At 44.3% G+C, this 15,921-nt stretch overlaps 2 protein-coding genes across 6 annotated transcripts in view; one reads left to right on the forward strand and one right to left on the reverse strand.

Annotated features, from left to right (window-relative positions):
• The window catches only part of Astn2 (astrotactin 2), a 917,671-nt gene that overhangs the window by 675,388 nt on the left and 226,362 nt on the right, over positions 1-15,921 (forward strand). The window lies entirely within an intron of this gene.
• Positions 4,254-15,049, reverse strand: Trim32 (tripartite motif containing 32). Of its 2 annotated transcripts, none has more exons than XM_034502235.2 (2): positions 14,957-15,049; positions 4,254-7,365 (listed from the first exon to the last, which is right to left on the reverse strand). In XM_034502235.2, the coding sequence occupies exon 2, from the start codon at positions 7,283-7,285 to the stop codon at positions 5,318-5,320; it is 1,968 nt and encodes a 655-aa protein (XP_034358126.1). In that variant the 5' UTR covers positions 7,286-7,365; positions 14,957-15,049; the 3' UTR covers positions 4,254-5,317. The 2 variants fall into 2 exon arrangements, with proteins under 2 accessions (XP_034358126.1, XP_034358128.1); XM_034502237.2 differs by having other exon boundaries at positions 4,254-7,362; positions 14,957-15,041.

The raw sequence follows: 15,921 nt of genomic DNA on the forward strand, positions 1-15,921 counted from the left end.
CAGCATTTCTGCTGCAACCCTTGGCATACTCTGTCTTATACTATTTATCTTATCCTTCAGTGTTTGTATGGTTTACATTATTTTATTTTGGCAGCCAGAGTACAAGCTAACTGACTGTGAGGCTCATGATTGATCTGTCTTTGCACTCATTATTCATACAACTATTGCTGATAATACAGTAGATGTCTCTTGTGTTTAATGAGCAGGTGGGCGAATAAATATTATCTCAGGCCCTATTATTTTTGAAAATATGCAATGTTGTCATAGTTATAACCAAGTAAACAGTAAATCACTAGAGGGAACGTCAGATTTCAATATTACAGAAGACAAAAGCCCAAGCAGTTGACATTACAAACTGCCCCTGTCTTTCTGTTGGGATTTCTGTGAATTACTGAATAATTTTCCTTTGGTGCTAGGGTAGAGACTGTTTCCTCACCAATTACTACCATCCCTGTGACACAAACAAGAGTAGCTATTAGGTCCACTATCCAGTTCACATGTGATTTTAGCAGAGCCCTGTAGACTGACACTTTACATCTATCATGTTCAGGGAAGTGGGGACCAGAACCATTACAGTACAGAGGAAGAAGCTATGACTGCCAGGCTCCATGAGTGGTCACAGTTACTAAGCTGGGAAACAGGACCAAGCGCAGCACCTCCCTCTTCTTAAGTCCATGTCTTCTAACCATGTCTTAACACTTCTTCCTTAGAATGTGATTTGTGGCTTTTATATGATTCAATGACTACTGGACTGAAGGAAAACTCATTTCATGCTATCTGAAGAATAGCACACATGCACGATTCTAAGTTAAAATTTTTCTTCCATACACTTAAGTTAAAATTTTTCTTCCATACACTTCCATACATAACAACTGTTGACCGTCATTTACTATCAGGATAAATCCATCTATCGCTCTGAGTTAATATGTTACCTTACTTGCTTTACTGAAATTAGACTAGGATCTATGCAGCTCTGCTAGTGAGACAAGGCACTGTGAACGAGTTCTGCTTTGCTGTTCCAGCAATCCCACTCTTGGGCCAACAGATCTTTTAATTAAGAAGCTAGGTCTCGGTGAACAAATGGTTGCTTCACCAACACAGGCCTGAAATTTCTTGCCAGCACTTACACACACACACACACACACACACACACCCTGCAGATCAACTTCCCACAAAAGGGAAGTCTTTGCCCTCTACAATAAAGGTCATTTTCTTAATTGGGCACTTTTACATATACCTTGGCATTATTACCTTTTAATTCTCATAACCTTCACCCATTGAGATATAGACTGTCACTTCCTTTTACCAGCTAAAGAAACAGTAACTTAGCAGGGTTATAACTGGCTAATAACTGAGACGAAGTTACATGAGTTGCAGAACAGAAACAATTGGGCAGAGCTGAGGCACATTTTGAGTGCAGGGTTTTTTTTTCCCCCCTCCCGGTAATGTTTTCTACTTTCCATGAACACACAATAAAATTATAGCAAATAATATGCAAAGTGCAAAGACACGGAGCGGGGGGGGGGGGCGGAGAAGTCAACCACAATTTATGCAATTTATGTTAGGGAGACATTAAGGTCATAGTAACAAGGGAATTTACTAGTTTCTCCCAATTGCCTGTTTGTGTACTGAAACTGATGTTTTGAAACTATCTGCAGACCTACAGCTACTTATACATGAGAAAGCCCAACAAAATCCAGTGATCTTCCCACTTGAAAGCACTGCTGGTCCCAGGATTGCCTCGATTAGCTTGCATTTAGATGGGATCCCTTCCGCATTAATACTGATAAGGCCATAGTCTGCAGTCTCAGAGTGTAGTTTGCTAAACTGCTCTCTATCTTACCACTGCCCTGCTTGTAAAATTCATCCAAGCACCCGGTTTCATGACTTGTGACTTTTGTACAACTCCTTATGCCACTGTATATCCTCATTTGTAAACCAACCTCCTGCCCAGAGGAAGACAGGAGTCTCATATTAGAGCCGCCTTTCAACCCTTAAGAAGTCATAAACTGGGACTACGCAAACCGCACGATCTCTTCAGCGTTACTTGCCTTACAGCAGAAACACTGCAGAACTCAAGCCAAATTCATTGTGATTATCAGGAGTGGTGCTCTGTAGTCTTTGAAGAGTGAACTGCCCTCTTGCTGTCATTCAGCCTGTATACGGTCTACAGAGAACACAGTGGCAGAACAGGGGCATTCAAACACTCTAGACAGAAAAAGATGCTGGAACAATTACAAAAAAGTTAAAAGATTATTAGTTTCACTTTTCTTTTAAACACATGGCGGAGTACCTAACCAATAGTACAAGCTGAACAAAACCAAACGGAATGAAAATGAATCTTTCTTCCTGTATTCTCCAAGAATGACATGGGAGCAAAGGTCAGATCAAGCAATTGACTGTTACTTGCTTTTCTTATAAATCTTTCAAAGGGCTTGAATATGAATCTCTTTTTATCCAATGTAGGGGAGATGCTGTAGGAATCCTCAGAAACCAGGGAGAAAAGTGCAAAAAGAAGTGATGACATATTTTTAAATGAGGCACAATGCTATATGCGGCCTCAGTAAAGCTCAGACACATGGACAAGTAACAATGACATGGGAATTTATACAGAACAAGAAATGTTAACTAGCCTGTAGAGAGGAAGAGGCAGATAAACTTATTAGAGTACTTGTGGCTGGGGGAGAAAACAGCTGAGAAAGACTCCAGTATAAATGTAAGCCTGGAAAGAATAAAAGTAGGCAAAAAAAAAACAGACAGACAGACAGACAGACACACACACACACACACACACCACCACCAACAACAACAAAAACAACATTTTAACATGGATGGAAGACAACAGCTCGCAGCAGCAGGCACCCTGCTGCATCTAAAGCTGCATGGCTAGATGGCTGGTATTTGTCACGTACTCTGGGAACTGGGTCAGGCGTTTTCATATCCATATTCTTACCTTTCCTAGACACAGAGGCCATGTCTTTTCTCTTTTCTTTGCTAAGCAAATTGTCGAGTCTCCATGCTAATAAGATGGAACTGGAAGATCAGCACATAGTACCTTGATGGCTTTCAGGAAGTGTTCTATAGGCTCCTAAAAGTTTGCATTGGTAGCACAGGAGTTGTGGTAAGGACAGTTCCCCACTCCCTCCAACCCCCACCCCAAATCTGCAACTAGAACCATTGCTCTTAATTGATTTTACAGGACAGACTTGTATATGACATTTCATTTGTCTAAGAGGGCTGCTGCTTTGAAGGACAAAAATCCAACAGCTATGATTAAATGTTTCTTGGAGCCACAATCTGTTTATTTAAACAAAGGGGTAGAGAGCTGCAAATAGTTTTCAACACAGCCTGATATATCAAAAGGGAAAATCAGTCAGTTCACCCAAGCAGATACCTGCTTTATTTGAAAGACAAAACAGGACTGTGTTATACAGATGGGGAGAATCTAAATGCCAAAGAGAAATGCAGCTAGCGGGTCCTGGCCCTCTTACCAAGAGCACTGCATTCATTAGCCACTCCATGTTGTGTGGCAAAGGTTTCAGCCACTGTTACTGCCTACACAAGTCTCCCCACCCCCAGTGAAGACAGACCTACTACTGGGAACCACCATTGATGGTTCTAAGTGACTGTGCCATTTTGAGGCACTTTTAATTGGATTTATTTCTTCCCAATTCTATAAACTTGGAATATCAGATGCAATTTCATAACCCAAATATAGAGCTTTCTCGAACTGAAAGCAAGAACTTGCTTCTTCTTCACCATCACGCTATTTCTTTACCCATCCTTTGACAGCTATAACAACACTGCCACCAATAAACAATTTGGGGTTGCTTGGCTTAGCTATCTTGTTTCTAGGAAAGCAAAAGCTTAGGTCTTTGGCTTGCCATCCCTCCTGCACCTAAGATCAAGATATGTTGCTTAGCAGACATGGAGACCTGCAGAACTTCGTCCCACACTCTCACTTCTAGTCTGAAACACATTATGTAGCTACCATCATTTACATACTCCAAGGCCTACCATAAGCGTATGGTGGACGCCCAATTTTGAACAGGGTGATGCTGATACTAGACTGATCCTGTTCAAATACACACGGGAGTGGGGATCTGTTTATCCTTATATGATGGTATCGGGACTGCATTTTAAATGAAGTAGAATGCTATGCTGTCAAGAAAACACAGTAGAGAAGCAAAATGGCATAAGCTATTACTCTCTCCCATCCCAAATCCCATATTTAATTAAGACATGACCATCAATGATGAAGAAAGTTATTAGTTTTATTAGTTTAATGCTTGATAGAACAGAAATAAATCTCAAAGTCAAACAGTATGCACTCACTTGAAGAAAACAGAGTTAGCTACCTAATGGTTTGTTCTTCAGTAATGAAAACGGGTGTGTCGACCTTCCCACATTTGCTGGTCGAAGCCCACGTTATACAATTCTTCCGATCACTCTTAGCATAGGTCAGTGGAAGGAGTACGAAACATTTTGAGCCCTAGGAAATATCCCACATTTGCTGGATATGTTAGCATCTGCTTATATGTTCCCATCTGCCTTGGCTACGGCATAATTCTACCCTATAAATTCCTTTAAAAGGCAAGTGATTTCTAGACCGAAGTGTTCAACACTATCCAACTAGGGTCAGTCAAACCATCCTCTGGCACATCTGCAATGAGAAGACAATCTATGGTGGCAGAAATTTCCCAGTCAAGAGGTCCTGCTTCCAAAAGGGACTATGTGTCACCTTTGGTGGCACTTAATGATACACTCTCACACTGGTAAAGGTGATCAAAAGAGACACCATGCTATAGAGATATAATATCACTGAAGGGTCAAGCAGATTCCACTGGAGCATGCACACAGAATGCAGCCAGAGTTAAAGCCACAAATGAAGCACACTGTAACAGGAAGGAGACAGTAGACTAGGGACCTCAGAGTCCAAAGGGAAAGATCAATGTCTATTCAATACCAATACAAATTTCAAACACAAGGGCAAAGGGCTAAAGTGGTTCTCTCTACTAAAGCCTTGGAAGGTGCCTAACTTCTAAGCAACTTCTGCTAAGAGCATCATCTGTTCTATTTGGGATAAGGTACCTGTTAAAGCTCTAAGCTCTAAATTTAGAAGGAGAAAAGGGGAGGGAGAGTGGGAAGAGGGGAATAACAAACGAAATCACTGAAAACTAGAGCTTCTACGATTCTAGAGCTATCCTACTAGAATCAGGCCACAGGCCACATCTACTCTATTGCACCATCAACAACGAAGGAAGGCAAGGGAAGGAAAGTTGGTTGGGGGAAAGAAGAAACTGGGATTTCTCATCTTTTAAGGGGTGGAATATCTTCTCAGATGGTAGCTGTAGATCTTGACACAGTGATCCCAACAGTCCAAGACCAACAACTGCCCCTTGGGTGTGAGGGCGATGCCCACTGGACAGGTAAGGCCTTCTCGAATAAGGACACTGTAGCCACCGCCCTTGGGAAAATGGAGAATTTCCTTGCGGCTGCTATCAGCCACAATGAGGTCACCTCGAGCATCCACGCACATGCCAGCAATGCAGCGGAAATCTTCATTCTCAGAGAAGAAGTGGCTGATCTGCCGGCCCAGCTGCCCATCGGGGCCTACAGAGCCGATGGAGAAGCCACCCTCCAGGTGGTGTTCGTTCTGTCGATTCTCCACATTGAGACCCAAGCCTTGGGTGAAATAGACTGTGCCTTCAGCATCACAGGTGACGAACTTGGGCCTCACAGCACTGCAGAGGCAGCTGTATTTGACTACTCCAGCACCTCGGTCTACAGTGAAACACCAGAGCTTCCCGCCTTCCACGTCAGTCACCACAAACTGGCCAGATGGCAGGGCTGTGATGCCCCATGGTTTGCTCAGCTGGCTCCTGTGACAGGCCACACAGTGGCCATCCAAGGTATAGACTTTTAGGGAGTTGTCATAGCTATCAGTGACACCAATTAGCCCGTGGCAGTTCATGGCCACTGAAAGAGGAGTGAGATTGGGCAAGTCGGCTCCAAGGAAGCTTAGCACGAAGCTGTCAATGCCACTGGGGCTGCGGCGGATCTCCTTCAAAAAGCCTTTGCGGTTGAACACTTGTATGCGATAGTTGCCCCGGTCGGCAACCAGCACCTCACTCTGACTGGTCACGTAGAGACTGACTGGAAGATTGAACATGCCTGGAGTGCTGCCTTTTGCTCCCATCTTCTTGAGAAACAGACACTGTTGGATACCGGAGGCTGCCTCAGAACTCCGCTGTTTTGCAGGCGAAGCCCTAGGGCTGGGAACTCCTTCATCAGGGCTCATGTCCATCTCTCTAAAGGTTACAGAGGCTGAGGCAGAAGATGCTGCTCCCTCCTCCACTGCCCAGGAATCTTCCATGTTAACTGTCCGGGGCTTCTTAACAGCCTGGCCAATTTGCAGAGGACCAACATGCCCTACTTTAAGGAGCTCCACATCTTGCAGGGTAAGCTCCCGGGGTAGGCTGGCAGTGAGCTCTGGCTCCTCCTCATCTGCTGTCTCCTCCAAGAGTGCTACATCAGCTTGCTTGATCTTAGCTAGAAAGTAGTCGCAGCGAGACACGGCCTGCACCTCCGCAATGTTGAGTAGGTAGCTCTGGTCCTCTACCACTTGACTGTTAGACTTCTCAACCTCAGCCAAAGAGCCCGTGAAGAACTTCCGAGAGCGGGCTAGCTCTTCCTGGACCCTGCGCTCCTCACGGCCATATTCTTGAAGAACAGCTTTATACCTTGCCTGAAGATCCTTGGAGACACCCTCCAAGGCTGCCTTCCTCCTCTGCAGCTCTCCAGTAAGTTCCCTTAGGCGAGTCAACTTCTCCCCGAAGTCCCTCCGCCGTTCCTCAGCTGCCTCCTTCACAGGAAGTGTGCAGTGGCTAGGAGGTTGGTGATCTGCCTCCCGGCAGGGTTCACACAGCACCAAACCACAGCTTCGGCAGAACTGCCGGGGCAGCCTCCGGCCACAGGCTCGGCACATCAGCAGCCCAACGGCCTCACTTAGCCCAGCTGTGTCAATGATCTTCAGCACCGTGAGGTTGTCGGTCAGCTGGGTCAGGCTGGTGATGCGAGTAATCTTGCTGCAAAAGGGACAGCGGACACCATTGATGCTACTGGCCAGGAGCTTCTCCAGACACTGGCGGCAGATGGTATGGCCACAGTGCAGCAGCTTGGGCCGTAGCTGCTCTTCAGTGAAGGACTCCATGCAGATGGGACATTCTAGCACTTCCCGGAGGGCATCCAGGTTCAGGTGAGAAGCTGCTGCAGCTGCAGCCATTGCTCTTCCAGTGAAGGTTCCTGCTAACACAGCTTAGAGCCAAATAGCTTTAATATTCATGCCCCAGTGTCAAATTCCTGCTAAAGAGAAAAACAAACCATTATTCATTTTTCCACTCCTATATAAGTTAATTCAGTCTAGAAACAATTAGAGAATAGCTATAATCATCCATTTAATCATTTACCTTATTTATAAACATTTTATTGCAGTCATGACTCAGGCAACAGTCTCTCTCTCTCTCTCTCTCTTTCACACACACACACACACACACACACACACACACACACACGATTAAAGCATTATGTTATGGGAGAATTCAGGGAAGAGCCTAAATTGCCTAATGGTCAGTTTCCCTAAAATATAGAATAGAATATTTTATAGAATATAAAATAGAAATGACAGCATCTGTCTTATATGGTTACTGGAAGGGTTAAATAATATGATATACAAGTAGGGAAGCACAGAATAGCTCTGTCCAGCAGAGAAAGTCACATGAAGGTCTACACTGTGGGATACAGTGGGTAGAGTAATAGAGCCTGACAACTGAGTAAGGTTGCTCATAAATGGTGCTACTTGTAGGAGAAGTCTTGAAAAGCTAGGAGGCAATGACACATACAGGAACTGTAAAAAAGAACACTCTGTAAGTTTGGTGTCCGAGCATCTTCATCCCATCATAGAGTTGATGGCCTAGAGAGAAAATTCTGATGACTGCCTTTAAGTAATCTGCAAACCATCAGATGAGGAGGGCATGCACAAGTTTTTCATTTGTTCGTCTTCCTCCCTAGCCACCTAGCCACCCATGGTAGTCTAGGCATCACACAAGAACAAGATATTACATTTCAGCATACACATCCTGCTCTACTTTAGAAAGACAAGATATGTAAGTTAGAAATCAAGGCAGACTCAGTCTGATAGACAGTTAAGTAGACTCATCTTTACCTAAAGGAAAAATCAAATTTCAGAGAGGATGGAGTGCTCATTTCAGCCTGCAAGGACTCAGAGAAGAGATGGGACAATGAATCACCAGGCAGAGGGCACAACCTCGACAAAGCTGAGAAAGCAGATGGGAAACAAAGTTCTGTGAACCGGGATGAAGAACAGAGAACACTTGGTCTCTCTATATTTAATATTCTGCATATGTAAAATGGAAACAGCATATCCTTCACTGGGCTTACACTGGGATCAGGAAGGTAATTGGGGAACTGTGGTTCTCTCTTAGCCTTATGTGAAAACTGTAGCGGAAGACAGCAGGAGCTGTGAGATGCACAGAGAGGTCACTTGAGGATGATTAGAGATCTTGAGGACAAAGTGAATGTCATGTGCAAGTAAGATAGGAAATTCATGTGAAGAGAATGCTAGGGCAAGCACTTAGCAGTATGGAACTGATAAGCTTAAGGATGAAAAGGACTGTGTGTGTGTGTGTGTGTGTGTGTGTGTGTGTGTGTGTGTGTGTGTGTGTGTGTTTTGGGGGCCATGTTTACCTCCAGAAAGTCCTTCTATAGGCAGGAAATTACTCTGGTGTCCTAGTACCTACTACGTGCTACACAATGTTGTGCATGCTTATTCTCACTTAATCCTTATTGTGGAAATGTGGTAAGACTTTTACTGTCCAACTTGAGAATACTGAAGTATAGAAAAACTAGCTCAAGGTCTCAGAGTTCAAACATGGTAGAGTTCTTTATTTTTAACCCAACATTACTTCCAAGGTTTAAAAACAAAACAAAACCATCTTTCAATATTTATTAACAAGTGCTCTCGACTCTGCTCTAGGACACACTGCCTTTAAAACATACTTTTCTCCCTGAAAAAAGAACACTCATCTAGCTGAGTCAGCCAACAGAGTGGAGCAAATTGACTTATTAGCTGGGTGACCGAGTCCCACCGTCTTGCTTTGCAACCATTACAACTCAAATCCATGCTGTGACAAAACAACAAATTACTGGACGGCCTGAACTTTAAATGGTCTCCTGTGGAAATTACAACAGTGAATGATCAATTCTCAAATGCTGTGGGCACGGGGCAGCCCCACAGAAACACCAATAGAAGCCCTGACCCAGGATCCTCGAGAGGCACTCAATCCTACCCAATAGCTTTCTTCTGTCTCCTGTCATCTGTGAGAACAGACTGAGGGCAGCAGTTGGTGCTTGGCTCCCAAGCATGTTACCTTACATTGTGCAGGGACATCTGTTCTTCCTGGAGCTGGTGCTGCAGACCAACTTGTTAAACAAGTCTGCCAATTTGTAAAAATACTAGCAAATTCTTTCCCCAGATTTCTTTCAATTCAAAAGCTTCTGCCTGTGTAATCTATCAGCTTTGTGAAATGAATTGACTATGCCCAAGTCCAACTGCAAACTATTTCTCCAGTCTACAGCTTTACCAGGTTCTCCAAAAAGATGTCGAAAATCCATGCACTAAAGATTCTGGCTTTGGAGAAGTTTAGACCTGAAAAACTGCCTGAACTTATTTCTGTACCACCATCTCAAAACACAGCTTTCACTCAGCTTAGGCAGACCCATCAGCCAGGCAGACCTTGCCTCTCCTCCACTCCCATTAATACCAAGATTGAATCACATAGAAGCTCAATCTGACTTCAACTTCCCTGAAAAGACTGTTCCAGTGAAAGGAATTGCCTCACTATAGCAAGACTTTAGATGTGCTACCCATCTCCTGCCAGCTATAACAATCAGTAACCAAGCAGAATGAAAAGTCAACACGCCATTTACAATCTTGGCTGCCTCCACAATCCCTTGAACAGGTTTCCCATTGTTCAGGCTCTACTCCCAAGTCTTGCCCTTCCATTTTATATAACCTCCATTCACCTTGTTCGTTCACCCCCTCAACACAATGATTGACAGTGTATGTGTTCTCACAGATCTAAGACAGTCTCATCCTCTCTTGACACCACTGAGTTTTGCCAGTCTGTAAAACACGTAGCCAGGGATTCAAAAGAACAAAGAGTAAGTGGATAATATAAACCTTGAAGTGAGACAGAACAAGACAGAATTTTTGTGCTTTCACTTACAGAATGTGGGGCAAATGGCAAATTACCTAATCTCTATAGGCCTGGCTAGTTACTTAACTTTTCCATGCCTGGCAAACTAATCAGCAATTCTAGGCCTGACAAATTCTCTAACTCCTTTTTACACATTTTCTTAGTTTAAAAAAAAAGGAAGGAAGAAAGGAAGGAAGGAGGAAGGAAGGAAGGAAGGAAGGGAGGGAGGGAGGGAGGGAGGGAGGGAGGGAGGAAGAAAAAAGAAAATAAGAAAGAAAAGAAAATTACCATGAGAACTAGGGATAATGCATATAGATATAGGTACTGGTAATTGGTCGGCAAGCAATGACTTTTTCATAGTTGATGACAATGACCATCTAACCTAATTCTGTTAGCAATCAAGAGCATTAAGAATCAGAACCAGTACTGATATTAGCAAATAATTCAGTTTACAATCCAAGTTTTGAAAGCAATGAAGAGTTGTCCTTCCGTGGACTGCAAAGGCATACAAAGATTACTAAAAGGACTAGTTAATTTGGGAGGGATTTGGTTGAGAATGTGGTCACCCAGGCTAGGATGCCATAAGTAAATGAAATGACCACTTTCAATCAACAAATCAACTGCTGGAGCCCCTTCTAGCAGAGACTAAGTATGGAAAGCTAGAGTGAGCAGTGATCTCAGAGTAATACAGATGAAGAAACTGAGACCAAGAGACTGAAATCAGCTGAACTCAGGCAAAATGGCATGGGCTGGAAGTCAACGGTGCTATACCCATTAAGAAAGTACATGCAGAACCTGGGCGTTCTGGCTTTCGATCCCAAGTCTACCATGTAACAGTGGAAATTTGAAAGGGTACCTAACATCTCAGATTATCTACGAAATAGCCTTTTAGGCAATTCCTTCTCACTGGCAGAGATTAGAAGAGACTGAACCTAAAGCATTTTGGACATCACCAAGCTAGACACAGAATTAACTGTGTAAAGAGCCTTTATTATTATAAGCAGGAACAGTGACTGCAAGTGCTACTGCTTGTCATAGCCACTAGCCAGCCTGTGATATGAAGTGAACAGGCACCTGTTGTAAGGCAGATACCGAAGGCATCAGCCACTCGTTTAAATAATCTAAACTCAGGGCCTTGTGGGAGATTGTTATTTGATCTCAAGCAGAGCCATGGTATGATATCCCCAGTCAGTGCTTGAGTCTCTACCTAACTGCATTCTTTAGATATCTTTATTTTCCATGCTCCTCTTTGTTTCTTGGGGGATTAGGCCATAAGCAAACCTGGAGAACCTTGAGCAATTAAGGAAGCAGATCTTTACTAAGGAGTTACCACTATAGTTTGCCCTGCCATGATGGGGTAACTTTTAGAAAGAGATGTGAAAAAAAAAATTATCTAAAAACTTGACACAAAGGACCAGTCTACAGTTAATACGCTTGCGTGGCTTGTGGGTTTTTTAAATTTTGTTTAGAGACTTATCACTCCCTTTCAGGTCAGCACTCAAGCTGCATTTACTCCTTATGCACTTTAACCCAATTCGAACCAAGTGTGAAACTGTCTTCAGTGCCACAAAAGCCGCTCACTAACAAAACTGACTATTCACCTAGCTCTGGCTGGGGAGATAAGTCTGTGAACTTTAGATTTCAGGCACTTATGATGCCTGCTGATAACTAAAACAATGTCTTCTAACTACCACCTTTTAGCCGACAAGGAGGAATGAGTCCCAGGAACTTTCTACATATCACAGGTTTTCTCTTAACCATGTGAAGGAAGGGTTAATCCACATCCTAAATAACACTCAGAAAAAACCTAACCTGTCCAGGTTCTCCCACCACAGTAGGTAGTAGAGCAGTCCCTCGGACGCCCATATGGGAACTGTACCACAAAAGGACTCACTCAAAACATGTACTTTCATAGAAGATGAGACTACTGTTACCTGCAGGCAAGATTTGGCTAAGAGGTCATTAAATTCATCCAGGAATGACTTTTAAAACCATACTGTTCTATCAGAAAGGAACAATGCAAGTTGTCTCCCAAAGGCATCTCCATCTGTATAAGGAGGGCACACTTTAGGAGGCTTGTCATCTTGTGACTTCTGATTTACATGCCCAATTAGACATTGGCTCTTTAACCCAGGATATGTCATTTAACTTACCTATTAACTTTCTGCCTTATAGAATCAGGAGTGCTTGACCAGGAAGCAAGCAGTGAGACAGCTGATTCCAAAGCTAACTCAACCTCCATCAGGAGTTTTCTAAAGTGATTTGTGTTGATATTACAGCTAAGTATTCTGCTCTCAGCTCCATTCTAATTTTGTTTGGAAAACTGCCTTCTGTAATGTAGTTAGGTTTGGAGTTGATAAAGACAGTGCTACCCTTCTGTTCCAGAGACAAGATACACAAAGAAGGGCATTCAGAACAGTCTCCTTCAGTCTAGCACTGCCCTTGAGCCTGAGGCCTCCTTATCTCAGCTTCGTAGCTCCAAACTCCTTGCATTATCTCCTCACTGGTTCTGGTCTATGAGCAAAGCAAGAACAAAGTTCAGGGCTTCTCCTGATCTAGAAAAGTCACCCCGCTTTTGAGTATGGGCAAGCCTCCTTTTCATTGGGAAAGGCTGAAAAGGGGAGACCAAGCTGGCTGCAGCAAAGAAGCAAGGAAAGAGGGGATATTCTGGTGTGGAGACCCTACATGACAGTTTACTTCTACCATTTTTAGGTATGTGGCTTTACACACATGATCTCCTAAGCCTTAGTTTCATGTGTAACACTGGACATAAAAAGTATATTGAGAAGGACTGTCATGAGAAGAAAGCACACATAGGTTTCTGAAAGTAGTAAATGCTGAGAGCTTACTGGGCACCAGACAGTAAGCACCCCAATTTATTTCACTGACTGCTTACAGCAATCCTATGATATAGGTCTCTGAAGTGCACTGAGAGGTCAATTAACTCTTTGCAGGGATTGCAAAGCAGGAAGAGAAAAAGCCAGGATTTGAACCTAGAATTCTTGACTCTGATGCCAGGCCTCTCCATTTTGGCATGATTGCCATTTCTGGCTAGATGACAGGTTATTGTGGGGGTTGTTCACTAGAAACCAGTAGCCCCCAAAACCGCTCATCTATGATAACTGACAATGCCTCCATCCAGACATGGTCATATGTTTCCTGGCAGAACAAAACCACCCTGTCTGAGACCATGGCTTTAGGTAATGGCACAGGCTAAATACTCAGTACATGGGAGGCTCTCCCTTGCACCCCCAACCTTGTTTTGTTTCTTGCCCAGCTCTAACTGATTCACAGAATCGCTGCCTCTGTGAGCTCTAATAGACTTCCTATAAGATGTCAGGTTTAAGATAATTTTGCCTCATACCTTGTAGGACTTGGGGTTACAGGGAAAGGGATAGGTAGCAGAAGCCCTTAGGCAGTTTACTGCATCTTCCCTAAGGCCTATAATGTCTGTGGTGGGGAGGTCGGGGTGGTCAGAGTGGATTTAGTGAGAATACATGCCTGCCTCAGGATTAAAGGGCCTTTAGTTAGTGAGGAAGACTCTGCCCTTCAGAGAATGTCAAACTCTCCTTCAGGATTTCTGAAGACAAGTGTCTTTATTCCCAAGCCCCTACATTCTCCTAAATTCCATCCATTTATACATAGCTTATTTCAATATTACTTTCAGGTCCCTGGGTCTCCAGAACACCCTCTGGGTTCAATTATCCAGAGACCAAACAAAACAAACAAACAAACAAAAAACCTCCTTTAGTGGCCTAAGAACCAACTCACAAATTCCATCTGGTTTTGAATTCTACAGTCTAGTTACAACATTCACTCCCCACCATTCATCCTCTACAAACCTCATTCTCTCCACGCTAAATCCCAAATCTAGAATTCAACCTTTTAGATTGTATATTGCAACCTTGTAACTCACCAATAGCTCTTATATGTCCCACATCCCTCTGATACATACTTTAATCTATTTTCAAATTCCCAAACCTACAACCCCTGTATGCCACCTCCAAACTCCAATCCTGCACCTCAAATTTCTGCCCTCCTTCAATCTGATCCCTCATCTGCATTCCCCATCGTGTACTGTGCCACCTCCAACCCTCCCAACCCCAACCCCCGCCCCCGTCCGGCCTCACGTGTTGCCTTCAAACCTTTGCTGCGATTTGCTAACTGGGTACTGATTCCCTTGGGAACTCACCCCTCAGTCTTTCCCAGATTCCGCTACAGAAATCCCTTTCTCTTTAGCAATTAGGATTTTCCAAGACCCTGGCTGTTTTGATCTCAGATCTTGCTACCATTACACCGATCTCTTCAAAGCCCCTAAGATTCTGCCCGCCAACACCCAATCTCATCCAGGCCTGCCAAATTCCTTTCTGCTTCTGATATTCTGCACCCAGATACCTCCAGGGACTTCAGATCCTCCCATCTCCCACATGCTGCACCCCATCTGTCCGCATGGCCCCCACATTACCTCATACCTCTCGACATGCTGCAACTGCAAATTTCCTCAGCCCCTTTGCTCCCCTCCCCCAGCTGCATCTCAGCCCAGCCGAATCGCTCCTGAGTCCTTCCCTCCCGAACCCGGTCCTACCACTCCGACCCAGTCCCCAAATCCTGCCATTCAATCTTGGAGCCCCGCGACCCACCACGGTCCCTGGTCGCAGACCCTCCTTCCCGCCCCCTACCTGACCGCCCGCGGCTCCGACGCGAGTCCACCGCTGCCAGCCCACCCGCCCGCTGCCTTCTGCGCATGCGCTAGCGCGTACTTCCCATGGCAGTCGCCAATTCGTAGAATCACCTGTCCGTCAACTTGCCCCGCCTCCCGAGGCATGCTGGGGCTTGTAGGCCAGTGGGCCCAGCGACCGCGGCCCAGCTAAATAGATAGGGATGGCTCTGGAAACCTAGGCCGTTGCAGCGTGTAATCCAGCTTTCTTCCCTGTTTCGGCGTCTAAACACGGTTAGTCAATGCTAATCCCCCAGTAGTAGTCTCCAGAAAGTTCGTGCACCTTGCAGAGAGACGCCTTCAAAGAGCAGCAGGTCCCCAGGCTAGGCATTTCTGCCGGTGACACATCAGACACATCAGACACAGACAGTGGAGTCACAGAACACACGCCGCTTAGGAAAGAGGTTTTCTTTGCTAAACAGCGTGGAGGTGGATAGCAGAGTGAGAAACAGGGAAAAGCCTGCATTGAGCCTTGTCAGATGGGAGATTTTGTGGCCCACTGACCCTCTTGGTTCTGAATGTAGTTAGGGGACAGGTAGTATCTGTTCTTGAACGGGATGAACACACAGTACTACTTAGGAATATGAAGGAATCTGAAATATCATGCTCTCATATTTGAAATTCCACCCAGCTATGTACCCTCTGCACAATAAGACAACGAACAAAACCAGTAATATCTTTAAACACTTTCCAACAAACTGCAGACTTTGAGATGAAGAAGCTAAGGGCTAAATGCCAAAGTAACCGGTTTCTAGTTCTGCCGGGACCTACATTTAATTTCCGAGAAGCACTCGTAACCTTGTTTTATTTTTCTGTTTCTTTATTTCAAAATAAAGTTAAGGGTCGTTTTGATGAGTTATTAGGAACTCAGAAAGGTGGGAAAAGCAAATTTACCCCCAACCTTGTCCAAGGTACTGTAGTCACTGG

This window comes from Arvicanthis niloticus, chromosome 5 (assembly GCF_011762505.2).
Source record: "Arvicanthis niloticus isolate mArvNil1 chromosome 5, mArvNil1.pat.X, whole genome shotgun sequence".
Taxonomy (NCBI): domain Eukaryota; kingdom Metazoa; phylum Chordata; class Mammalia; order Rodentia; family Muridae; genus Arvicanthis; species Arvicanthis niloticus.

What these genes read in the sequence shown, in the direction of transcription:
- Trim32 (XM_034502235.2), bottom strand. Translation starts at nt 7,285, where the DNA reads ATGGCTGCAGCTGCAGCAGCTTCTCACCTGAACCTGGATGCCCTCCGG.